This window comes from Numenius arquata, chromosome 2, assembly GCF_964106895.1.
Source record: "Numenius arquata chromosome 2, bNumArq3.hap1.1, whole genome shotgun sequence".
NCBI lineage: Eukaryota > Metazoa > Chordata > Aves > Charadriiformes > Scolopacidae > Numenius > Numenius arquata.
The window spans coordinates 118,486,386-118,511,689 of NC_133577.1; the positions used below are offsets into that span (position 1 = coordinate 118,486,386).

The 25,304-nt window shown below is 40.2% G+C and overlaps 1 protein-coding gene across 1 annotated transcript in view; it reads left to right on the forward strand.

Annotated features, from left to right (window-relative positions):
- RELN (reelin) overlaps positions 1-25,304 on the forward strand; it is a 292,013-nt gene that overhangs the window by 221,515 nt on the left and 45,194 nt on the right. The window contains exons 26-40 of the mRNA XM_074169082.1: positions 815-986; positions 1,373-1,573; positions 3,730-3,965; positions 5,938-6,095; positions 6,999-7,206; positions 12,725-12,801; positions 14,376-14,534; positions 16,453-16,641; positions 16,875-17,148; positions 18,568-18,708; positions 18,804-18,981; positions 20,470-20,554; positions 23,154-23,336; positions 24,798-24,969; positions 25,055-25,157. Of these exons, the coding sequence (XP_074025183.1) occupies positions 815-986; positions 1,373-1,573; positions 3,730-3,965; positions 5,938-6,095; positions 6,999-7,206; positions 12,725-12,801; positions 14,376-14,534; positions 16,453-16,641; positions 16,875-17,148; positions 18,568-18,708; positions 18,804-18,981; positions 20,470-20,554; positions 23,154-23,336; positions 24,798-24,969; positions 25,055-25,157 (2,536 nt within the window). The remainder of the gene's footprint in view (positions 1-814; positions 987-1,372; positions 1,574-3,729; positions 3,966-5,937; positions 6,096-6,998; positions 7,207-12,724; positions 12,802-14,375; positions 14,535-16,452; positions 16,642-16,874; positions 17,149-18,567; positions 18,709-18,803; positions 18,982-20,469; positions 20,555-23,153; positions 23,337-24,797; positions 24,970-25,054; positions 25,158-25,304) is intronic.

Genomic DNA, 25,304 nt, shown 5'->3' on the forward strand with positions numbered 1-25,304 from the left:
TCTGGAAAAGAAGGTTCCCTGTAGCCCTGAACAATTCCTCCACCTCTCTCTGCCTAACCAGCAAGTGAAGCAGGGTCCATGGTACAAAATAACATGTGATATAAAGACAGAGTACCGAAAGGAATATATGTATAAATGCATATATGTAAGGTGTCTTAAATAGGATTGAACAAGTAACTTAATTAGTATACTTTTTAACCTAAGTATGATTAGGTTTGAAAATTTTTATTTAACATCATTTTTGTAAGGTGTTTCCTAAGTTGAACATAAAGTGCACTATCTGAGAAGACCTAAAGTTCTTTTATGAAGATCCATATAGGAGGGCTGAAATATTTTTATCCACAGCAGAACACTCTGCTACATAATCTATTGCGCTGTAGTAAAAGGATGCTTTTGTCTACAAATAGGACCAACCAACAGAAGAGAATGAGAAATGAATTTTGCCAGCATATTTCACTATTACTTGCTGGCACCAGAAGAACGTTAAGACTTGCTGAACATGGATCAGCTGAACAGTTTAATTCAAAACTGAAGAGTTCAAATCAGTTCCTTATTGTGCTAGGCGATATACTAATAGAGAGTAAAAAATAGTCATTGTCTTAAAGAGTTTACATTCTGCACACACAAGGAGGACAAAGAAGGCTTCTTGATATGCAGTGTATAAATAGGTATCCAGATACGTAGAAGATTTCTGAGGACTTCTACACGTGAGATAGAAACTGGCCTTCCTGCCTCCTTTCCCTCTTCGGTGGTATTTCTTCCATTTCTCTACAAACTGTGTTCCCTAAAGTTCTGCTGAATTTCTGTTCTTCAGGTTTGTCTATCTGGAGCTGCCGGCTGCAGCCAAGACGCCTTGCACCAGGTTTCGCTGGTGGCAGCCCGTGTTTTCAGGGGAAGGGTATGATCAGTGGGCCATTGATGACATCATCATTTTGTCAGAGAAGCAGAAGCACATCATTCCTGTTGTTAATCCCACTTTACCACAGGTAATAAGCAAGAGCAGGCTGTAGGCATCCCCATAAAACAGGAACCATCCTCTCTGTTAGTAGACTTTTCTTTTAATTTACTTTTCTTTGAAAATATTGGGTGTATTTAAAGAAACAGCTGCCGTGTTTGCAGCTGTGTCTCTCTGTGTGGGAACAACCTGGGTCCTATCACAAAACTATCAGGCTCCTAATCTTTGTGACAGAGGATGTAATTACATATCTCCTCAAAAAGTCAATACAGAAATTTTGGAAATTACTTTTTTTTTTTTAAATGACAGAAAATACAAATTGCAAAATTAGAAAGTTGATTAGAAAGTTGAAATTATTCTGAAGTCACCCTGCAAGGTGATAGTATTTGTTGTTGCTTTCCTTTTCATTTCTAACAGAACTTTTATGAAAAGCCAGCATTCGATTACCCTATGAACCAGCTGAGCGTGTGGTTAATGTTGGCCAATGAAGGGATGACCAAAAATGAAAGTTTCTGCTCTGCCACGCCCTCTGCCATGCTCTTTGGTAAATCAGATGGAGACCGGTTTGCAGTGACTCGAGATTTAACTCTGAAGCCTGGATACGTCCTTCAGTTCAAGGTATTCCTTCAACATAAATCCCTGCAGAATATCAGTAAAACTGCCCTTAGTCAATACTTGCAAGATGTCACTGGGGCTACAGGTCAAAACAAGGTGATAAATTATACCGCTGCGTAAAAAGATGTGAAGAGCACAAGTATGAATTCATACAGCATAAAATATCATGCTGCTTTCTTAAAGGATAGCCAAAACCTTGGTGTAGGAGAGCTTTTTTACCCTTCTGGAGAAGTTTTAAAGCTTGTTGTTCTTCAACATGTTTCAGAAGTGGATTGAAGTGACTGTCATTACACTCAAGTCAGTACTAGGAAATGCTACTGCACTGTCAAGGGAAAACGGATTTATCCCATCTGGGGCTCCATGACCACAAAAGCTCCATTGTGGTTTGTGTATATATTTTGTATTTTAAACTATTTAAGGACTTAGAAGCTGCTCTGTACTCCAGTGTGGGTTTTTTGTATAATTTACTTTTATTGTGTCAGTGAATATAGGCTCCAATTAGCATTCTCTTCTTTAAAGGGCTTACAAAAATTTCAGTAGTCTGACAATACATCAGAATATGGGCTCCAAACAAAGTGTATTTGCTTTGACAAGCTCTTGTTTCTGAACCCTAATCAAAATTTTATTGAGTTTATAATGAAATCCCATTGGTGAATTCTGGAGGTTGGTTGCAATGCAATTTTAATGAGCTCACCACAAATACATGGTCCTTACATAATTGGTGGATACAGACACTGAATAATTTACAAGTGGAATTATTAAAGAGATCAGATGTTTACAGGCAGCTTTTCAAATATAATTCCCACAGTTCTATAAATAGGAAAGTTAGTTAGAAATAATGGGATTTGTAAAATAATCTCATTTCATCTAAAAGTTATGCTAATGAAATGCTATACAAACTGAGGGATTGCAGTACCATTTCTGAGTGAGTATTGCTCATAGTTTTGTACTTTAAACTGTTTAAACCCCAAAAATATTTCAATATATAAATACCATTTAGCCTGGAAAAGATGTTGTTTGTTAAAAAGATGTTATTTGCCTCTTCACAACTTTCCTCTACTTCAGTGACGAAATCTCCATTCTATAGGTTTGATGATCAACAACATTTCAATAATTGATTAGTCTAAAAAAGCAATATTTAAAAATATTTCAGACACCTTCCATCCCTGAAACACTTGGCAATGTAACATAAGTATGCAAAATAAAACCAACATGTATCAGAGAACAGTGAGTTCTTCTTTATAAAGCCTATTATTTAAGGCCTGAATTTATACTCTCAGTTTTGGAAAGCTTTTTAACTGGCCTGCACATAAATGTGTTAGTCCTATTTGCATGCTTTAATTTTAAACATATGGTTAAATGCTTTCCTGAGTTTGTGAAATTTCCATTTTAAACAGCTGCCTGGAATAATTTTGCATTGATAAACTCAAAGACAGTAATTTGTCAAAATTATTTCATTTTACATGAATGATTTTGTTTTACATTTTACATTCTACAGCTCAAGTAGAATTTCTGCAGTAAAATGAAAACTAATATTTTTCTGGTAGCTTAAAAAATGAAACTGAAAACCTCAAATCAGCAGTTGATTTTTGTCTTGGTTACATTCTTGTTTCACATTTTAATACGCATTTCTTTACTCCATCCAATTTTCCTCTATTCTGGGGGCCCAGCCTGCAGTGCCAGCTCCCAGACATTATTCCTGCGAGGCCAATGACTAGGCTATGGTCAGGGCTCGCAGCCCAGGGCAGGGGTGACCTGGGAGTCAGGCTGATCCTTTGGGCACATTGGGTGGACAGCAGATGGGATGGGTCTCAGAGGACACAGCCCTTCCCACTCTTCCTGGGCATGAAGGTGGCTGCACAGAGTTTGCTCTTTGTGGCTTGTTGTGCACCAGGACCTTTGAAAAGTTCTTTGCATGTTTTGGTGTGCTGAATCCAGCGACCTTAACGAAAGGATAGAGGAAATTTTTATTGAAAAATGTCATATATGTGTAGGAAACAGACTCCAAACATCAGTCACTCTTTGCCAGCAGGGTTCAAAGCAAATCTTCCGAGCGCTACACCTTCCAGACCAAAAAGTCAAAGGTGGTTTGCAGTCAGTAAATAGCAATAACAGCACAGGTTTCTTCAGCCCGTATCTGATGCTCTGCTTTTTTGCAGCTGAACATTGGTTGCACCAACCAGTACAGCAGCTCTGCTCCCGTCCTGCTCCAGTACTCGCACGATGCTGGACTCTTCTGGTCGCTCGTGAAGGAGGGTTGCTACCCTGCATCTCCAGGCACAAAAGGATGCGAGGGAAGTTCCCGGGAGCTGAGCGAGCCGACCGTGTATCACACAGGAGACTTTGAGGACTGGACAAGAATTACTATTGTTATCCCCAGGTCGCTTGCAGCCAGGTACTGTACATTGTAAGCCAGTGATGCCAGTGATACCTGTGAATTAGCTGCCTCTTATTTAATGCTACATTAGGAAAAAGTTACAATCTGTGAATAAAAGTGGTGTTAAAAGTCATCAGATCTGGGAAAAATACACTGTGCTCTCCAAAACAGGAGAAGCTTTCCATTTTAAAGGTGTCAGAATGGTCTATAAAATTAAATTCCAAAGCAACAAGGTACCCAGACATCAGTCTTTTCATTGTGGTGCTGTCTGTCTTTACACATATCGGTTAGGTCAGAGGCACCAGCAAGAGAGTGATATGTCACTTGAATCAAATAAACCATTTGAACAGGATTAATTTTACAGTTACCTTTGGGCAAAAAAACCCTAGAAGGATATTTGAGCTGCTGCGTAATGTGCTGTGCCATTGAGGGCGGCCAGGACAGCCGAAGTGAAAGGAGGGAGGAATGGTAGATGTGCTCATCTGCAAGTACGGCCTCAGCATTGGGTTAATATGAATGACAAAGCATTAGTTAGACAGTGGAAGACACAAATAAGCCTTGAAATTGGGAGGCTTTTCTCAATCTCACTTGGATTTGGCTGAAGTTTCTCTCTCCCCTCCCTCACTGTCTCATGGGAGACCCTGGCTGTGCCCCCACTGCCTCCTGCCGCTCTCCCCTCAGGATCCCCCCAGGGTTCGGCCCCATCCTCCTGCCGCCGGCTCCTCATCCTCAAGCCCCGGCACAGATTTTGAGTATCTGGCATACTGTGTAACAGGGGAGCTGGTGCCTTTGCTGCGAGGAGTTGAAATAGCAGTGTGTACCATAACAAGTTTGTCTTTTCTTCAGTAATTAGCCAATAAAAGCAGGTGCCAAATTGCACAGATCTGACACCAGCTGATTTGATTTACCCAAAACAAGCAGTGCAGAATCAATAGCAGCAATCTGTTTGGCATTATGTTCAGTAATGTGATCAGGAATAAGAAGCTCATGCTAATACATTAAAAATGTAAGTATTGTGAGTACGATGAGGGTCTCGGCATGATGAAAACTGAATTTGTTGGGGATCACTTTGGAAATCGTCATTAATGGATTATTCAGAGAGCATTGCATTTCAGCAGTCGGTACAAAGCACTAGCATAATGACCACCTACCTACCAAATCCCAGCGCAGAGCAGAAAAAAGCGATAGGTTTGTTATATTTTATGCAAGTAGCAAGGAGGATCTTAGTTTGGATCTACTAGTCCATTGCATTGGATAAAATGAATCAGCTAAAAGTTAAGGGTTGAAAATTAATAACCAAAGTATTTTTTCTTCAATAAATTTCCTATGCAGTGGGTCAGCTGGAGTAACTTAGTGTGGGCTCACTGAAGTCCCTGGAGCAGTTTCAGTTACACAAGTTAAGGATTAGATCACCGTTTTCCAGGAATTTCATGTTGTCATCCAAGAATAGAAATTTAGTATTTCTGTTCACATGTCCTATAGGACACATTGTTTGCCATTGCTTTTAGAAGGTGGATGATTTTTCTTGTATCCAAATTACCTGAAAGTTTTTTACTCAGAATTATACAATCCTGTAATAAACTCTGCATCGCTGCCAGTACTGCATTGCTTTCAGAACGAAACAAAGTTCTGGGATTTTAATATGTAATTAGCTGTTCAGGTTGACCTGAGTAGTGAAAGGCATCTTCAGAGTCATGTCTAATCATTCACTCTTGTTGATAAAACCATGTTTCTGTTCTTTGCATCACACTGGTGGATATGGGCCAGAGAAATAGAAGAAATTAAAATGCATCCAAAGAATCTGGAAAAAATATCCTTAAGTGAAGCTGCACAAAATGTAGGATGTCCGAAATATTTTCCAGGTATCCATTTGCATCTTATTTGCAAATGGCTAATTTAGGAAACGCTTCTTTTAAATCTTAAGCAGGGAGCAGTAGATATTGAAATTGGGAATAGTAATACTGTGCCCTTCATCATTGTTTCTCTGCAGTAAGACTCGGTTCCGCTGGATCCAGGAGAGCAGCTCCCACAAGACCGTGCCTCCTTTCGGCTTAGATGGCGTTTACATTTCTGAACCTTGCCCCAACTACTGCAGCGGTCACGGGGACTGCGTCTCGGGGGTCTGCTTCTGTGACCTGGGCTACACAGGTGAGATAACCCTTCTTAGGTGGGATTACAGTAAGCATTGGCTGAGTTAAAGCTGTAAATCTAGCATCCTGTTTTTCCTCTCCGATATGCTGGAAAAATATATGGTGACATAAATTTCATGGGCTGCCAGCAAGAATCTTTTCATTTTGTTAAATAAAATTCAGCACAGGCAAAACAGAACAGCTGAAGGCAGCGGACACCGGTGATGTTTCTAGCAACTACAGTCTTTTGAACATCACCATCTGTATGAATGGGAAGGGACTAGTGATAAAAGAGAAAACAAAATAAAGTATTATAAACTAAAAAGTCTGCTTAAAAGCCTTTGGATCATCTTCAAAAGAATTACTTCTGGTTTTGAGTCCCCTGGCCATCAGATGGCATGGGACCAGGAGGGAACATATGTTCTGACAGGCCCTTCTGTGGAATATTATGCTCACTTTTGGTTTCAGGGGCTTTTATACTGAAATACAAAAAACCAACCCCAAACCCAATGAAAAAAAACAGTGATTGATACAACCAGTTGCACACTGCATTCTTCAACCCTCTATACCATCAAAGCAATAAGCTAACATCTTTTGTTCAATTTGTTTAAAATGAAATAAAAGGGTAATATTTTTCTGTTTACATAAAATGCCTTATCAACATAATGCATAGCTGTTTTTCACCTCGAGAAATAAGCCATCTTAGAGGTTAGAGGAAGAGTGCTTATTCTGCCTACAAAAATTTGTAAAGCCGGTTTAAAAAGGTACAATCCTGTCGTCAGGGCATTTTCTTAGAAAAGCCCGGTACTTTCTCACATGTGGGTGCAACAGAACTGTCTGACAATGTACTGTACCTGACCTTTACTCTGTTCAGCACAGTTTCACCAAAGCATCTCCCATGTATTTTTTTTTTGTCTTGAAGCATCACATGGAACCTGTGTGTCTAATGTGCCTAATCACAGTGAGATGTTCGACAGGTTTGAGAGGAAGCTAAGCCCTCTCTGGTACAAGATAACAGGAGGTCAGGTTGGGACAGGCTGTGGCGTGCTCAGTGATGGAAGATCTCTGTACTTCAATGGACCTGGCAAAAGGGAGGCAAGGACTGTTCCGCTGGACACCACAAATATCAGGTCAATCCTCAGTGCTGCTTCTCACTATTGCCTGTGTATTCGTGTTGTCTCCTCTCAGCTATTACAAGTGTAGATGTGAGAAGGTGAGAAATGTTTTTCTGGTAATTGCAACCTGTACAAGAAATCTTAAAGGCAAAGAAATTACTTTTTTGTTCATTCTGGTGCACTATTCCATTTTCTCGAGAGAGAATACTTAGGTTAGAAACAGTGGAATACCAGCATAAAAAAATATGAACTCTTTGTCCTTCTGAGAAGATGGTTTGCACTGTATTCTAGGTGGACAGGCAGAAGACATGGTCTTGAATCTGCATAAAACTTGCCTATAGCTGGACAGAAAATCCCCCTGTCCCGGACTGCATTGAGTTGCAGGCACACTGACGGTGTAACAGTGAGCTGTTGTTTATTTGCCAGATGTTGTGAATTAGTCCACTTGTCAGAAGTGTAAAAAAATGTAATGTGAATTGTTTCTGTGTAGCCAAGAGGCTAACAAGCTTTCACCTCTCTCCCTGCTACCACTAAATCCTCCTCTGCTGGTAGTAATTATCCTTTTTCTCTCAAATTGTCTAACTGATTAATGTAATTAGGATAAACAAAGGGCTGTTAATTCGAACCATTATTTAGCCTGGAGTCTGCTGCTCCATTGTCCAGCCTCATGAGGGATCATGCACTTGAAACCTTGCCCACCCTACAATTATATCAGTTAGCTTAATAAAAGATATTTTTCGTGACAAATGCTGCTCCAAGAGTAAGTAAAGCTGTGATTTGCTGCATTATTTAATTTGTGGGCTCATTCAGCAAAGGCAAGTTATGGCTAATGCTCTCCAGCTCAGAGGATTAGAGCAGTATGAGTGCTGTGGCTTTTGGGGACATCCTTAGCTGCTCCCCAGCACCGAGCAGCACAGCACCACCTGCCTTTCCTCTGTCCCCTGCCTGTCTGACAAATCCTCCTCTGACAAAGACGTGAATTATTTATATAATTATGTAAATTACTTAATAATTAAATTAATTAATTGTTTGACAAATACGCTTTGGACAAGTACATGTTTGCACTAGAACTCTGGGAAGATCGGAGCACTTCTTTTCTGTTCCACCGTCTTTTTAAATCTCATGTTATTAATCCTGTGAAGCAAAATATTCAAAGTAACCACATCATCAAGAAGTCTATGTTCAAATGGTATTTTTGAGTTATTCCTTCTTTCCTGGAGAAATCTTTTTATAAAAGAAAAGGATTTTCTTTAGCTTTAAGATTACTTTGAAACCACTTTTAATGCCAGATATTCATATTTATAGCTTTCCATTTTTATAGAGTTTGAACCATTTAAAAAGCCAAAAGAAGTTTTAAAATATGAGCAATATTCTTTCTTGACTTTTTTAATCTATCACTGTTTCCATTTTGCATGAGAACGCGTCTCAAAACTGCCCCAAGGACGTAAATGGCCAGAGGGACACCCGATAAGAGCATTTAAGATCCCTCCCTGTGTGAGCTGCTCTCCTGTTGCAACTGATCATTTTGTTAAAATAAGCCAGCACTGATTTTTTTTATGAGCATCACAGTGAGCAGCTTAACTTCCTTGAACAAGTCAAGCTTGATGCCACATCCCTGAGCTGTTTGCTAGGCAGAACAAAAGCACTGGTCATCTCAAACACAAATGGGACTAATATCGATTTTTCAGTTTCTTCAGCCACATGTGTGCTCAAGGGTAAGATCCATCTCATGCAGCTTGACCAGAACATGGACTCCTTAGACTACAGCAATTACCTCAGGCTGATTTTATGCTCAAAGGAAAGAAATAGCTACTTCAAAAGGGCAATGCAACTCATCTTAAAAGAGAGTTAGCTAAGGCCAGTGCTTTGTCTTCTGGAAGCATGTGTTTTTGTCATTGATTATAAGGGAATCTGGGTTGATCATGTAAGACTTAGACATCCAGCCTTCAGACACCTTGTTTAGAACTGGTGCATCCCACTTTAATGTTTGAGACCATCTGTAACACTAACTAGGTCTTTTTTCCCAGAAGCAAAGGCTTTGTAAGAGTGTAAAGGGTTAACTGAAAGACCCATACCCTAAAAAGAAAATAATTCCTCAGCCTAGATTTTTTTTCCATTATTGGACCTAAAATTAATGTCACTTGAAAGAGGAGATTAGAGGGAAGCACTTTTTCCCATTTTGGTAGTACTTTTTGCATTCAGTAATGCTTTGCATAGAATTCGGTTATCTTATTAGGGGTCATCTTAGCCCCTGCACAGTTATCTTTTATTTGTGTGTGGGTTTTTGGTTGGGGGGTTTTGGTGACTGAGTAAACAGCAGGAAAATATGCCTTGAAAGACATTCCGTTAGATATGTGGATTGAGGGTTGTGAATAGGAAAGCTGAAACTCCTGCAGTAGTTTTTTAAGCTTCTTATTTTTCAGGTTAATAGTGTTTTCCCAGACCTTTTAAGATCTTGTTTCATTAAATCAGGCATGGAAGAGCAAAAAATTGAAAAATATTGCAAGACATTAAAGTTTTATTTTCATTCTGAATTCCTACAGATCTACCTGTGCGTATTCCCTATCATCTTGTTTCAGTTACAGCTTTTTGAACGTAGAGTGTAAATTTTGTGTAAGGAATGTAAAGATTTTTGGGGGGGGCTTTTTGTAAGAAAAACAAAGACCCTTTTTGCCCTGACCCTTCTCTTCCAGAGGAGTGGGATCCAGGAGATCTCTGTGCTCCCAGTTTGTTCTGCTCCAAAGGGGCTGAGATTTTCCAGCCCGAGGTGTGTGGTGCTGCTCACGGACGCAGCCCAGCAGGGCACTGCCAAGCTCAGGAGTCATGCTAAGAGCATTTAAAACTAAAGCTTGCTCCCTAAAGCCAGTGGCCATAAGTAAGCACTCAATGTTGAGCATGTGCTTTAAGTGCTGTCATAATCTTATCTTCCTTTGTCCTATTGTCTCCTTATTCCTTTATATGATTGACTGCACGTTTTTCACAGACATTAGGAGAATGTCCCACAGCACTGAGAGAGCTGCAAGTGTCAAAATTCATTTCACCCAGACCATTTTTTTCTCTACACTTCAGAAACACCCTGGAGCCTCTCAATCCCTTCCCTCTTCACGACCCAGTATGCCAAAGGCATATAATTTCACCGGCAATATTTCCGTCCTCCTGACTGACAATACAATACCTGGATGCATTTTGGTTACTGATGAGCTGCTGCCTCCTATTTTGATGGCCTGTCCCTTATGACACTCTTCACTATCTGCTCCGTGAGAGCATTTACACACAGTGCCTACCTGGCAGCTAGATAAAAACCACAGAATATATTTTTTTTTTTCCAAGTGGTGACATCTGGCTTGTTAGCTCACTTGGCTCCCATCTGCGTTCCAGACTCTGTTGCTAATGACTGTGCAACCATCCCAGAGAGCTGTTCTGGGTCAAACGCTTACAGATCAGATGGGCTGATTCACCCTTCTGCAGAAAGGTGGTTTTTTTGTCTTTTGTTTCTGCTTTTTACCGATCCTTATGTTGGGCAAGCATAAAAGAGAATTTCATGATAGAACCGTAAATCTTTTCACCTCTGAGACTGCTGTCTAGCGTTTTATTGCCTGAATACAGTCTCAGACAGCAGAGCTGCAGCAAACAATAGGACCTACCTGGATAAATAGTGTAATACTGTCAGCCTGTCTGTTCTTGAGCTGCCTATGGGGTTATATTATGAATGAGACAGATGAGTATATTCTGGCTTGTTCTAGTCCCTATAGATATACAAAATATCTCGCATAGGAGATACCAGTTTCAGTAACAGAACTGGAGTGCAATTGGTTTTAGAATCAGAAGAGGATCCTGACAATGTATATGTAGTGGTGGGTGAGGGAAATTGGAGTCCTAGCTGCGTTGTACTGGCTCTGGCTGTAGTCCTGTGGCTTGTCTGTGATTCTACTGATGTCACCACAAATTGCAACCAAATCCCCTGAAATGAAAAGAGTTATCCTTGTGGGAAGTCATTTGAGTGACAAATGAACCCTTTTTTCTTCATGTAGAGACATGAGTTCACCTCAAAAATTAGTACTTAAAATAAGAGAGTTATCTACAAACACTAGAATTGATGAAGTCTGGTTTCCTTCAGATTTGTATTCTCTTTTCCTCTAAAATCTCTGCTTGGCAATGACTCCATCTGTCCCTATGCATTCAGTGAAGATACACCCAGCAAGACAAGCAGTTGTCTCCCAAAAACATCACCTCAGCGAGTACTCCAATAGCCATACACAACTGGCAGACGTCACCCTGAGTCAAAATCTGGGTAGGAAACAAAAAGAACGGCATCGCTAACTTTCAGCATGCAAAAGCTCACTGTGGGGACAAGTCAGGAGCTGCTTCGGGTGTGCAATGCAGACAACCCATGAAGAAGGCGTAGATGAGGGAGCGATGGCATTCTCAGTCATCTCAATGCTCTTTATATTAGTTATGACCAGATAAGACTGAGAGAAATGTTGGAGACATGCAATGAAATTTGGTGAGTGAGCAGCAAGAAGTTAATGAAAACAAATTGCTGTTCTATAGCACAATAGCACGCATCTAAGAGGAAATTTAAACAACTCTGATACCACAAAGTCACAATTAAAAACATCAGTTCAGGAAGGGTACCAGGGCATCGCTGTGGATTGGACAAAAAATTGACAATATTTTGGAGCACAAGGATGAGATAATTACTAATTTGAATACAGCTAGATAGGGATGTTCAAGGCTGAGCAAAAGTTCTGTCAATAAAATCAGCGACACTGTCTCAAAGGGATGTTGTGGCTTTAGAATGGTTGCAGAAAATGGTTATGGGAAAAATCAAGGACATTAAAAGCTTTCATGGAGAGAGACAGATGAAAAGGTTGCCATAGTTTACCATGGAAAGGAGGAGGAGAAGGTAGGGAAGTGATAAAAGCACTGACTACAGGGAAGGTTGCAACAAAGGCAGATCAGGAATATTTTTTTCCCCATCTCGTGACATGAGAACAAGAGGATGCTCAATGAAATCAAAATGTATAGGTTCAAAATCAAAGGGTCTACTTCACAAAATGTCCAATAAACTCTTTTCACTAAATATTGTTTACATCAAGAATTTAAGGACCAAAAAGGGACTGGTGGTTTAGTGAGGGTAATTTTATTAAAACATTAATATTGTATTTTAAAGCTTAAACCATTTTCCAGTTAGAAGAGATCAAGGTAAGATCTGATGTAAGGAGCACATTTGCCCTCTTTGCAGTTTTTGCATCTTTGTGTGGAAGAAGGAACTGCTAAAATCTGCTACTCAGTTCAACAATACATTTATTGGGCACAGGATCAATAATCCACATCACCACCTTCTGTCTTGGGTCCTCCACTGTTTACTATAGCAATGCTTGATTTCACTGGGAACATTACCTGATCAATAAGCCTGGAATAATGACCTAACTGAAAATGCCACATTAGTTAAGAGAGGAGAGTTATCCTGACTGATCTTGTGCTATCAGAAGATAATTACACTTCCCTTCTACCCTGATTTTTTTAACAGGCTAGTTCAATTTTATGTACAAATTGGAAGCAAGGCCACTGGTAACTCCTGCAACAGACCAAGAGCCAGGAATGAAGGTAATTTCTACTTTCCTTATAATAAGCTTTTTGTATTTTGGGTCTTCTAAAGTGTTTTTGCCTTTTACTGCCTTTACAAAATCAAAAAGATTGTTTTATTTTTAACATAAATCAGTTACCTCTTGAGTTTTCATAAACGGTGAAGAAAACCATTCTTCACCAGGGGACCAAAGGTCCCTTCCAACTCTAACCATTCTATGATTCTATGATTCTATGATAAAACTATTTACTCATGTTCCGCATTTGTATTTATACTTATTTCCACCAAACCTAATGGTGATCTGTCAACAGGAGCAAATGTATTGGAGCTGTGATGGTTTAAGACAACATTTACAAGAAGAGGTGCAATAGCTTCTATTAGAGTACTTGATAGTGTTGGAAAACTACATTTACAAGTACAGAGAGTTTCTTCAGGTCTGAAATAAAAGGAATAAAATTCAATTTCAGGATAATCTGAGGTAGAGTTGTGTGCCTGAAAACTTTTTCAGTTTCTCAACTGCACAAGCGGGTCTAACAAAAGGCTGCCTTCCAACCCAAGCTTATGCATGATTTACCTGAGATGCAAAATTATAAAGCTGCAGCTGAAAATATATTTAGTCTAAAGAAATTCATCTCTCCTAGATGTCTTCTCTCTTCTTTTCCCCAAATGCTTAGAATTATTGGGACAGGGGGCTGACATTTGTGTTTGGGAAGAATCAGCACAAGTTTGGGAGCAGATTCCCCTGTAAAGTGGTCTACTTGCATGAAGACAGATCTCTGGCATCTACTGGATGAGAAAACTTCATTTTCCTCTAATTATAAACCATTTAACATCAGTGGACTGTTTCCTGATGCATGGTATTTACATTTACATATTCAGAACTGCCATCTTTCAGCACAGATTACACCGAGGGATTTTCCTCTCATTTGCACCAGTATAAGACACGGGAAAATCCATTAGCCTTGAACATACTGCAGTATAAAAGAGTTTTAAGAGAAGAAATACACATAAGAAGTGCTTCTTTCTTGTATTGTCCCCTGTGATGAGCACATAAGTGACTTCACAGTTCTGCTCTGTCCTAGTACTTGCCATACTGTGTGTAAGATATGAAGGCTATTTTAAATTATCTAAATATTACAATAATCAACTTTTAAGGACGCTGTGAGCTTGCATAGGTAGCATGAGCATTGAGAACTACCCTTATTGGGAGCCCAGCTATCAGAATTCCAACTCAGTGTCCACACAAACTGCAAGGACCCTCGAAAAGAAATAAATACTGACTATATTAAGAACGTCACATTATTCCTATGGTTTCTGTGGTACAATCATTGGTTTCAACTGAGGTTGCGAAAGATTTGATCCTTTGAGTTTGGTAAACATAAGCAAGATGAAGTGTGGCAGCTGATGAACACACGTCACCTTTGCAGTAGGACTTTATCCAGAAAATGCTCCTGGACCAGGAGATGCCAAAAGGGTAGGGGAGGTGCCAGAAGTGGCATGCACCGGATGGGGCAGCTCCCCAGTACAGACTGAAGAGTTGCCCCCCTTTGCTCAGTGCAGTCAGACTAACTGCCTTTCTTAATTTTCAATACAGGGCTTGTCGTTCAATACACAAATGATAACGGGATCACCTGGCATTTGCTGCGAGAGCTGGACTACATGTCATACCTGGAACCCCAGGTTGTTTCGATAGACTTACCTCGGGAGGCCAAAACCCCGGCCACCGCTTTCCGCTGGTGGCAGCCACAACACGGTAAGCAATGCCATCCTAAACATTCATGAAGCAGCTTTACACAGCCCGTGTGTCAATGCTTCTCATGTTCTACAGAAATCTCAGCTTACCAAAAATACAGAATGGTGAACAGTTTGGGTGCTGTGAGAGAACATTTAGGCTTTCCTCAGTCACACTACAGACATCATTTTCTTTATAGCACAATGCAGAATAGTGAACTTAAGAGTAAAATTGTTTAATGCTAAGTTTATGCCAAAAATGTTGAGAGATAACAGAGAGGAGAGGAAAAGAATATTACACAGAAAAGCCTTAATAAGCTTAGAGGATTTACCTGAGCATAGAGTGACCTGGGATGCAAAATGGCCTACACATTTTATTTCATTTTGGAAAGGAAGGCATAATTTGGCCCTGAATCTGCCCACCTGGTGGCTCCAATCTCCCTATTTTAATATCTCCACATTCCAAAACAGGACTCCCGTCCCCTGCCATTTCTGGTGTCCCAGCGCCCTGCTCCCCACCTTCTGCTGCACCTCCAAAGCCCAGTCAGCCACTTCCCCCATTCTCAGCTGAAAGTAAAACCCTGGTGCTGACTGATACCTACAGCTGCTGTGAGAGCTCCTGCCTCGTGCAGGGGCATGTTACCACAATTAAAAGTGTCCTGATTAAGTGTCTCACCTTTGTGCAAGGCAGCAGATCCTGGATCCCTGCAGGAAATATAAGGTGATATTCAGAAATATAGCAAAGTACATTTTAACAACAATTCCCTGGGGAGAAAAGCACACAGCTTATATTCAGGTAATTATGGTATGCAGCTTCTGGATTATCATTTATCATTTCGATGGCTGTTTTTATTTGTACATTTTCATACAATATATGTGCTGGAGTTAATTGTCCTCACTAGGCAAGAGAGTAGACAAGGCATGAGGGATGTGATTTAGGTAAGAAGCCATTTCATTTGGGGAAAATGCTGGGCAGGAACTGGTGCACCACAGACCATCGTTCCGCCACGATCGTTTGCACCGGTGAGTGGTGCGATGTCAGACCTGTTGCTCCCTACCTGTGTCCTGCTGGTGGCCACTTGCTCTGGGGGCACCTGGGTGACATCTGTCCCTGCTGACAGTGGTCACTCTAAGAGTACCTGATGGCAGTCCCATGGCTTCCAGTAGGAGGGAGGTTGAAATACCACCTTCCACACGAGCGCCAAATAGGTTGCAACCACTCCTCATCACAGATCTTAGCTCCTTTGTAGACTGTCCTTTGTCTGCCATAACTCAGTCCAAAGTGGCCCTATCAGCCATGACCTACATTCCTTATAGAGGCAAGACAAAAGTCCTGGAACATCACTGCAAGCTCACCATTTATTGTCAAGACTTTCCTTCTTCTCCTGTGAGGGCAATGATTGCACAATAAAGATGGTGTTGTCAGTATGCTGGTAGAGAAGTGAATTAAAATGAAGGGCTGGAGAAATGAGCTGTAGATGATGGTGAGCTGAGATGTCTGGAGGCTGGAAAGCAAGAGAAGAGAGGTTTCCAGGAAGGAGAAGCTGAAGACCACTTCTATGAATATCATCTATATCCAGAAGCTTCAGCATTTTCCTTTGTGTACTATCCTCCTCCATACAAATGGTACTTTGGGAACTAGACAGAGGCCTTTCTGATTTAGCATGGGAAACAGCAGGACAGTTGTGACCCATAAAATGAAAATCCCCAGTCATGGTGCTCAGAGAGTGTCTCATTCAAACACAGGGAGAGTGTATGACGATGAAGGCACTGAAGCTTGAGAAATGGCGAGGGAAATACCTGTGTTTATCTGAAATAGAAACATACGCTAGAGTCTTGTTTAACAGTGACTGAACACAGCTCACTGGGTGAACACAGGATGTGGGCATAAAAAGTAGCTAACAGGGTCTCCACTAACCTGCCTGTTCTGCTTTTTATAGGGAAGCATTCAGCTCAGTGGGCTTTGGATGATGTCCTTGTAGGGATGAATGACAGCTCTCAGACTGGCTTCCAGGATAAATTTGATGGAACTGTGGATTTACAAGCAAGCTGGTACAGAATACAAGGAGGTCAAGTAGACATCGACTGCCTGTCTATGGATACAGCTCTGATGTTCAGTGAAAATATTGGTATGTGTCACCAAACATTACTACATTTGTATGCACCTATTTTATAAATTATGTATGGGTCAAGTTTTTACAAGATGGGAGGTATATGCAAATTCAAGTGTATAGTAATCTGCAGGGAAGAGAAGGCTGAAAAAAAGAAGGTAAAAATACAGATAAGAAATTTGAATGGGACTACTGAGAGCATATGCATAAGGTACACTTTTTTGTTTGTTTGTTTTGTTCTCTTTTCCTAGGAAAACCTCGTTATGCTGAGACTTGGGACTTCCACGTATCAGCCTCCACTTTCTTGCAGTTTGAGCTGAGCATGGGTTGCAGCAAGCCATACAGCAATTCCCATAGCATTCACCTGCAGTATTCTTTAAACAACGGGAGAGACTGGCACCTGGTGACAGAGGAGTGTGTCCCTCCAACCATCGGCTGTCAGCACTACACTGAGAGCTCCATCTACACTTCAGAAAGATTCCAAAACTGGAAGAGAATTACGGTCTACCTTCCACCCGCAACCAAGTGAGCGCTGTACTTCTGGCTGTTTGATATAGATTTTGCTGATCTAATTTGAGCAAACATCCCCCAGCTTGGGAATTTTCTGCATGTCTTTTAAATTATTAAATGTGTGTTGTCACGCCATTGGAATTTTAAATTTCACTTCAAAATATTTCATCAGATATAACATGAGCTGCAGGAACTTAAGGAAGCAACAACTTGGGATGAGTGAATTCTTAAGTCTTGCCTATAGTCCATGACAGCAAGTACAGGAATGCTAAACCAAGCTTTTCTAACATTTACCCAATAAGAAGCAAGAATTAATGCCTTCACCCATCTTTTCATATAAAAATATTTTCTGTCATTGCATATAAATTGTCATCCAACATTTAGGCATGTTAGTCATGGCAGTTAAGTCAAAACGCATGTTCCTGGACGTGCCACCTCCACCCTTGTGACCGGGAGGAGAGTTCTGCCTGCCTCCTAGTGATATCATACTGTTGTAAATGGACGTGGCAGATACGCTGCCACCTGTCTCTCTGAATAAAACCGTGCTCTAGTTTAGAAATAACAGATGATGATAATATCACTTACTGTTATCCTGAGTAGTTCTGTAATTCTCAAAGCACCCTACACGTTACCTCTGTAAATTTCACCACCCAGAAAATAAAGTGGTGAAAATGGACACTCAGTAAATGAAGTGGGACTGGGGTTCACATCTTGGTTTTTAATTTCATAGTTTGCTCCAGAGGAGCATGCGTCTTCTCCCAAAGAATTTTCTTCACAAATATAATATCCTGATCCTGTCAGTCTGAGGGCAATTCTCTGTGCGTTGTTCCAGAATCAGATCCACAGCACATTTCCTGCCTGAACAAATCCAAGATGATCTAACCCATAGCATCTTGACAGATTATTTTTTTCCCAAATACTTTCCTTATCTGAGGATAACAAGGCAGTCAGCAATTAGAGTAGTGTGTAGGCATGCACGTGTGTACATATTTACTCATATACTGTTATACATATACATGCAAACATGTAATCGTTTTTTCTTTACACAACACTTAGTATAAATGAACTTTCATTCCTTCTTAGTTTACTGAAGTAAATGTATTGTTTTAACATGGAGCTGTTGAGTGCTGATGTAGTGAATAGTTTCTGCTCAACCACTTTTCTGACCAGCAAGAGTCGCAGCAATGGTGACTTTCTCGGTTTTCACTTTCAGCACCTTCCTTTAGAGTCTGCTGGAATTTTGTCTTAAAACTAACCTGAGAAATTGAAACTTCCAGCTTCAGCTGGAATATTAATCTTTTCCAAATACAGAGTCTTGCTTTATTAATATGCTTTTCTTCTCCTGAAGTCTATGGGATTGTCTTTAAATATTATTTTGCGCTTTGTGGAGCAGATATTTTGATGCCTGAAATACATTCGCTCTGTTTTTTCTAGCTCTCCCAGAACGCGGTTCAGATGGATTCAGTACAACTATGCTTCTGGTGTTGATTCTTGGGCTATTGACAACGTGGTCCTGGCTACAGGGTGCCCCTGGATGTGCTCAGGCCACGGCATCTGTGATGCAGGTCGTTGTGTGTAAGTAGCAACCTACTTAACATGCATCATAGAATGGATGTTGTGTTTTATCTAGGTCAGATGGATAACACCCTTTCCTCCCAATTTGTTGCTAGGTGTGACAGAGGCTTTGGTGGTCCATACTGTGTCCCTGTTGTTCCTCTGCCGTCTGACCTGAAGGATGATTTCAATGGTAACTTGCATCCAGACCTTTGGCCTGAGGTCTACGGTGCGGAGAGAGGAAACCTGAATGGTGACACCATCAAGTCTGGAACAGCTCTCATTTTTAAAGGGGTCAGAGATTACTTACATTGAAAAAAAAAAATAAAAAAATGTAAAGTTAAAAACAGAAAGTAAATTTTTTATTGTTTCCCCCCATATGTTTATGTCAAAGTCTTGAGGCTAGAATTTGACATTTTTACTTTTATTGTATTTTTCTGCCCTAATTATGCACCATGTTTGTCACAGTTGTTTTTTATGAACAAATGGGTTTCATCTGTTTGTGGGCTGTTATTATTATTACTTTCATTTGTGGTATAAATTCCTCCTTAACTGTTGAAGGAAAAGAATGAAGCTCTGTGGCTGAGATTCTTGAGGCCAAGTAAGTGGTTTTGAAATATGGAACACATTACAATCAATAGTGTTTGTGTCTTAAAATCCCCTGATTGGCTTTTGAGCATTTTAAATAATACAAATTAGTCAGCACTGTAGTCTATGTGATCGATGTTTATGTAGTTAGCCTGTGTTTTACTTAATTCTATTGTTTTTAAGTTTTCTAGCTCTTTAAGGATTTTTTTTTTTTTTTTTTAATTACAGGTTAAAAGAGGCCAGGAAATATAGTTTCTGAACTTCCAAATTCTGTAACAAAACACATAAATAGAAAGACTTTTGTTCACATAAGAACACAAATTTTAAGCTCACACTTAAGTGTCCATTTGACACTGTGAACTCAGGTGCCCTGAAAACGCAAAGTTTAATAACTTTGGGTATAAAAGTGAATTCTTTAGAAATAGTTTTTTGCAAAACCTTGTCTCCATTTCAACCTCTTTAGATCATCTAAATTACAAATCACAGGATGTGAATTGTCTAAAACTTGGATTGGTTGTTCCTGCAGGTTGTTCCCCTGGGGGAAGGGGTCCGAGAAAGAGGGAAGCTCTGGGAGGTGGTTTGCCAGATCTCTGCAGAACAGTGACCAGCTCTGGCCCCTGGATCCACACAACACTGAGCTCATCTATAGAGATGGACAGGGCCTTAGAGGTCACTGTGAGGTGTCCTGACTGCTCCCTTTCCATACAGCTCTAAGTCAAGAGGTTGCCCTAGAAGAGGTTATTTGTACAAAATATTTTTTGAGGCACAGAAAAAAGCTCCTAGAGAGGAGTCTTCCTGCCTGGAAATTAGGGTTCTTGGCTACTATACAATTTGCCCCAAAAATGAGTATACTAGCTTGGACTCAATGTCTGAGTGAGTCTGTGCTTGCAGATCAGATCACATCCCAGTAGTTCAGAGCACGAACTGAATGAGGTGTACCTGTGTCTGTACCTCATCATGTAGCTGTGCCTCTGGTGGTGACATACACCCATGTCTAGCCCTTTCCATTACTGTGGGTCCTTTTCCAAGGCTATCACTGTCCCCATTTTCTGCCTGGGAGAAGGTGCAGGACAGAGAACTATTGCTCTTAGTACCACCGGCAGTCAGTAACAGACAGCATCCAGAGAATAGTAAGCTGCAGAGCGTCTTTGATTATAGGACCTAAGATTCACACTATATATTCTGTATTTGCAGGAAGGACTAAGAATGCTTGTTTCAAGAGATCTAGATTGCACTAACACCGTGTACATCCAGTTTTCATTTAAATTTCTTGCCAAAGGTAAGATCACTGTTGATTTCTTATCACTTCTCTAGCTTTATTCATACACTGTAGCAGCACAGAAAAGAATATGGATTTACATTTTCAACTTCAGTGTACGTGCTCATCAGTTTATGGTAGATAATATGGGAACTTGTTTGCAATTCTGCATTATCCCTACCTTGCTACCAGCGTACATGGCTGACTGTGCACTAAAAGAGTAAACTCTGTTGGTATCAAAAACAGCACAGCTAGTACAGTCTCTGAGCAGAAAAGAAACAAAATAGCTCAAGATTTTTAGAGATTTTGCAGTATGTTGGGGAAAAATGAATTTATCAGTTTTTAAAGTCCTAAAATGGTGCATATAGTAGATTACTTAAGGGACAGTTAAGGAACTGCAGAGTATTTCATTTCCAAGTTTCAGTCCACTGCATTAAAAGCTTTTACCGTTTGGCTTCCCAGTAGATATGATAGCGAGGACTAAAACCCCATAACTCTATTTAATTGTGCATGAAGAATATCAGACTTTGCAAGCCGAGTTGGTGTTACAAGCTTGAGACAGTGTCTCTAGTTCAAGCCATGGATATGGTCTTACCCTGATCCAAGCCCCTGCCATCTCTGGCCTTGAAAAATAATTTTATCGCTGTCAGGAGTGACACAGTGGAGAACCCCTAACCTGGCTGAGCGTTTGAGTGACTCCTGTGGAGTCTCAGAAGTTTTTCCCAGCATTGTTTATAGAACCGGCGCTTCGAAGCTGAACTCTGAACATGTAAAAACCTCTCTCCCTTTGGTGGAAGATGCTCATAGCTTCTGCAGAAAGCTCAGCACTCTGGGACTGGACCTTAACTGACTCACCATTTGCCACAGGACAGCATGAAAATAGTTTTGAACCACCTATTTCTTCCTAAATTATTATCTTAACCAAATCTCTGTATGGGCAAGTAAAAAATGTAGCTCTTTCTGAATTATGTTCTACTCCCTTTAATAGGCATTTAATCATATATATTTGGCTATTTATTACTATCGTTTAAGTACTTTATGGAAAAGTGAGAAAGCAATAGCAGCCAAAAACATAACATGCCCCAAAATAATAACATGCCTAATACTTCATGTTTAAAAGCAAAATCTTTGTGAAGACAACTTCTACAAAACTATTCCTTGGAAGTATTTCTACATATGATCCTTGCCAAAATATTAAAAAATATGATGAGTAAAAATATGTTTCTGAAAGGCAGGAATAGCCAAAGGCTCAAGGCTGGATTTTGATTCTTGACCCACAAGAGGCAAAGCGGTGAAACTCCAGGAGAAATCTTTTCTCGTTAAATTTATATGGCTTGCTTGCCCTAGGCCTGGATGCAGGACTTAGTCCCAACAAGCTCCCTAATGTTGAATGAAAATTAATATAGCTGGGCACATCTCAGCTGTAAGTGTTAAGACCACTGTGTTGTTTACCGTTAATTGCCACAGATGATAAACTGAAATCAGCTCCTGACTGCAAATGTCTCCTCCCTGCTCTGTTCCACATGCGGTGGTTTAAGAGAGACTGCGCTGGAGCAGAGTGGAGCAGGAGCATGCACATGAGGCACTTGGGCTTCAGCAAATTTGGTTAATTTAAGGACAGAACATGGAAACACACAGTGAGGCAGGGATGAAGAAACTGTCCCTTGCTCCTTTTCTGCTGCTAGTTCCTGCCCTCGGACTGAGTTTTTGGGGACATGCCCACCACTGTGCCACACTATGAAGAGAATGGAGAGTGTAAATTTGTCTGAGTGAGAACTCAGCTCAGAGATACCATCACTCAGATGCTCGTGTTCCTGGTCAGCAAGTCAGGCACAGGCCAAACATACACTGGGGACTGAGCTTGTGCCATGTAACCAGCATCAAGTGCAAGTGCCAGGCTCAAATCAGCAGATGTTAACACACAGGGCTGTATAGAGCCTCTGATGACTCTTTAAAACTTTAAGTAAAAAAGGGAGGAACTGGTAGTCATAAAATGTAAATTTTACTTTCAGTTCCACCACTGATTTTTAGTCCCACAGAATATTGCTTTGTTGTTGTTAAAACATGCTAATAAAGATCCTCAGCCCTTTACATCAATTATATGATTTCAGGGCATGAATATGCTCATGTCAGTGTCTGCAGTCAAAGCTGTGGACTATAAATTTGTGAGGATAAGGGCTGTGTCTTTATCTGTGGGTGCTACAGGTGGTGATGATAATGTCTGGCACCTGGGAACAAATTATAATGTCCAGTACCTGGGAATAAAAATGTCTGTGGTAGAAGGAGCTGGTTTGTTCTAATCTAAAAAATTGTAACACTGAGATGGCTTCTCATCCAAGTAAATTAACTGTGACCGTACATATAATGAACAGCAATGCAGATTTATCCCCTAATTCATTAGCATTTTGCAGACAGGCAAGCAAGGGAAAGCACCAGAAGATGTATATGTACAATACACATATAACCTCTCAACAGCTTAAGTTGTTGTCAAAGCAAGCCCATACTCTGTAATAGATGTCAAAGTAACCTCATTGTATTTACACTTGAAGAAGTGTTTTTGAGCTAGTGCTTTTTAAAAACAGATTATAATGAACGTAAATGCATGTCCTCTCTGCTCCAGGCACCCCCGAGAGGTCTCATTCCATCCTGCTGCAATATTCTGTCAACGGTGGCATCACTTGGCACCTGATAGATGAGTTTTACTTCACACAGACTACGGATGTCCTCTTTATTAACGTTCCTCTGCCCTACGCAGCACAAAGCAACGCAACACGGTTCAGGCTCTGGCAACCTTACAACAATGGTAAGGAAGAGACACCCACAGGACTCCATGTCCACCCTTGCCCAGCTCAACATTCATAAAAGGCTAGATTTTTGAACTCAACAAGAATAGAGACTCATAAATCTTGACGCAGTATATTTCAAGTTCTTCAATTAAAATTATCACAGGATTATGTTTACTGTTCTTATAAAGCTGCTGTATTGCTTTAAAGTGAAAGGATCTTAACCTAATACCCCTTGACTGCGTGCAGAAGACCATCAGCTTTGGTCCTGGAGTGACGGGGAGTTCAAGGAACACTGATAAAGTTAACTTCACTCAGGTTCTCCTTGTTATTTTTAATGGACCTGATTCTAGTTTACACTGAGGCCCCATTACAATGCTCCAATTATACAAAAAAGTCCCAAGTGTAAATGGGAACTAGGCTTACCTTGCTCAGAATTAACTAGGCATTAAAAACTCATTTAGGAAGAGTATGTAGTGAGCAGTTAATCTTTTGATTAAATTGTAAAGGACTGTAGAAAACCACAAGAGGAACACAGTTCATTCCTCCTGATTACAGGAGATGTGCCAGCTGAAGAAAGCTCTCCGCTGCTCCCAGTTGCTCTGAGCACATCTCTTAGCAGGAGCTGACATTAAGGGCTCTAAAGAATTCCAGCAGTCGTTTAGACACAGTGATACAGAAAAGATTTATTCCAGACAGGCAAATGCCTAGTACACCTCTAATAAAAAAGCAAATTCAAATCTGGTCCTACGCATCTAGTTCCAGTTCATTCTTCTGATGAGTCCTGCCTAAAACATGTAACTAAATTTTTCTTGCAGGCATTATCCTTAAGTAGGAATTTCATTTCAAAGAAGCCTTTTAACTTTTCTGATCAACACAAAGGCGTTTAGATAGATTAAAAAAACAATTACACAAAAGATCTGGCAATCTAATCCCTCCTCTCCAGTTTGAAAGCACCAGTTTTGCGAGACATTTGAATTCATAATCCACTGGAGAGCTCACTCAGAGTTTCCTTCTATCTCAAAAAGCTCTTGCTGGGCAAACACAAGCTGCTGAGTGCAAGGAAAAAGGTGTAGAATGAAATCATCCTTTCGGGCTGCTTGGGCTCTACAGCAACTGCTCATTTAGATGATTCTTAACTGAAGAAGACATTAATGCTGGACTTCCAAAGTAAATGTGATTTAAACAGAAGATACTTGTTCAACGCAGGCTTTTCACTCTTCAGTTTGCTGTGACTTCTATAAATTTTAGAGAAATAAAAATTAATTCTGTAGGGTCAGGCTGTAGAGCAGTATGGAGACTGTTTTCACAGAAAATGAAAATTTTCCATCTTCCATTTCCATTTTCATAGAAAATGAAAATAGTGAATGCACGCTTTAAGCACCCTTTTCTTAATGTAATCCATAAATACTGGCTACTGTTCTGCTCTGTAATAATAACAGTATTAGGTTTTAATGGGAATGTTCCCCTTTTCTTTGTAGGCAAAAAAGAAGAAATCTGGATTATTGATGATTTCATTATTGATGGAAATAACCTAAAGAATCCTGTGATCCTTTTGGATACGTTTGACTTTGGTCCCAAAGAAGACAACTGGTTTTTCTATCCTGGTGGAAACATTGGACTTTATTGCCCATATTCATCTAAAGGAGCTCCGTAAGCATCTCTCAGCAACAAATTAGAAAGAAGTGACTGTGTAATAAAGTGACTCTCTAAAGTACCCCTTTCCTTTTTTTTACAGGGAAGAAGATTCAGCTATGGTATTTGTTTCAAATGAAGTTGGAGAACACTCCATTACAACAAGGGACCTGAGTGTAAATGAAAACACTATAATCCAATTTGAGGTACTTGTCCTTAGAAAGTTATTTTGCCTTTTGTTTAGAGAGTTCCATTCTTTAAGGTTCTACTCTTTGGTGTATTTGCCCAGCTGTTCTGATCACCAAGTAGAGACGTCTGTCTAATTTTCCTTTTAATTTCTTTGATATTACTTT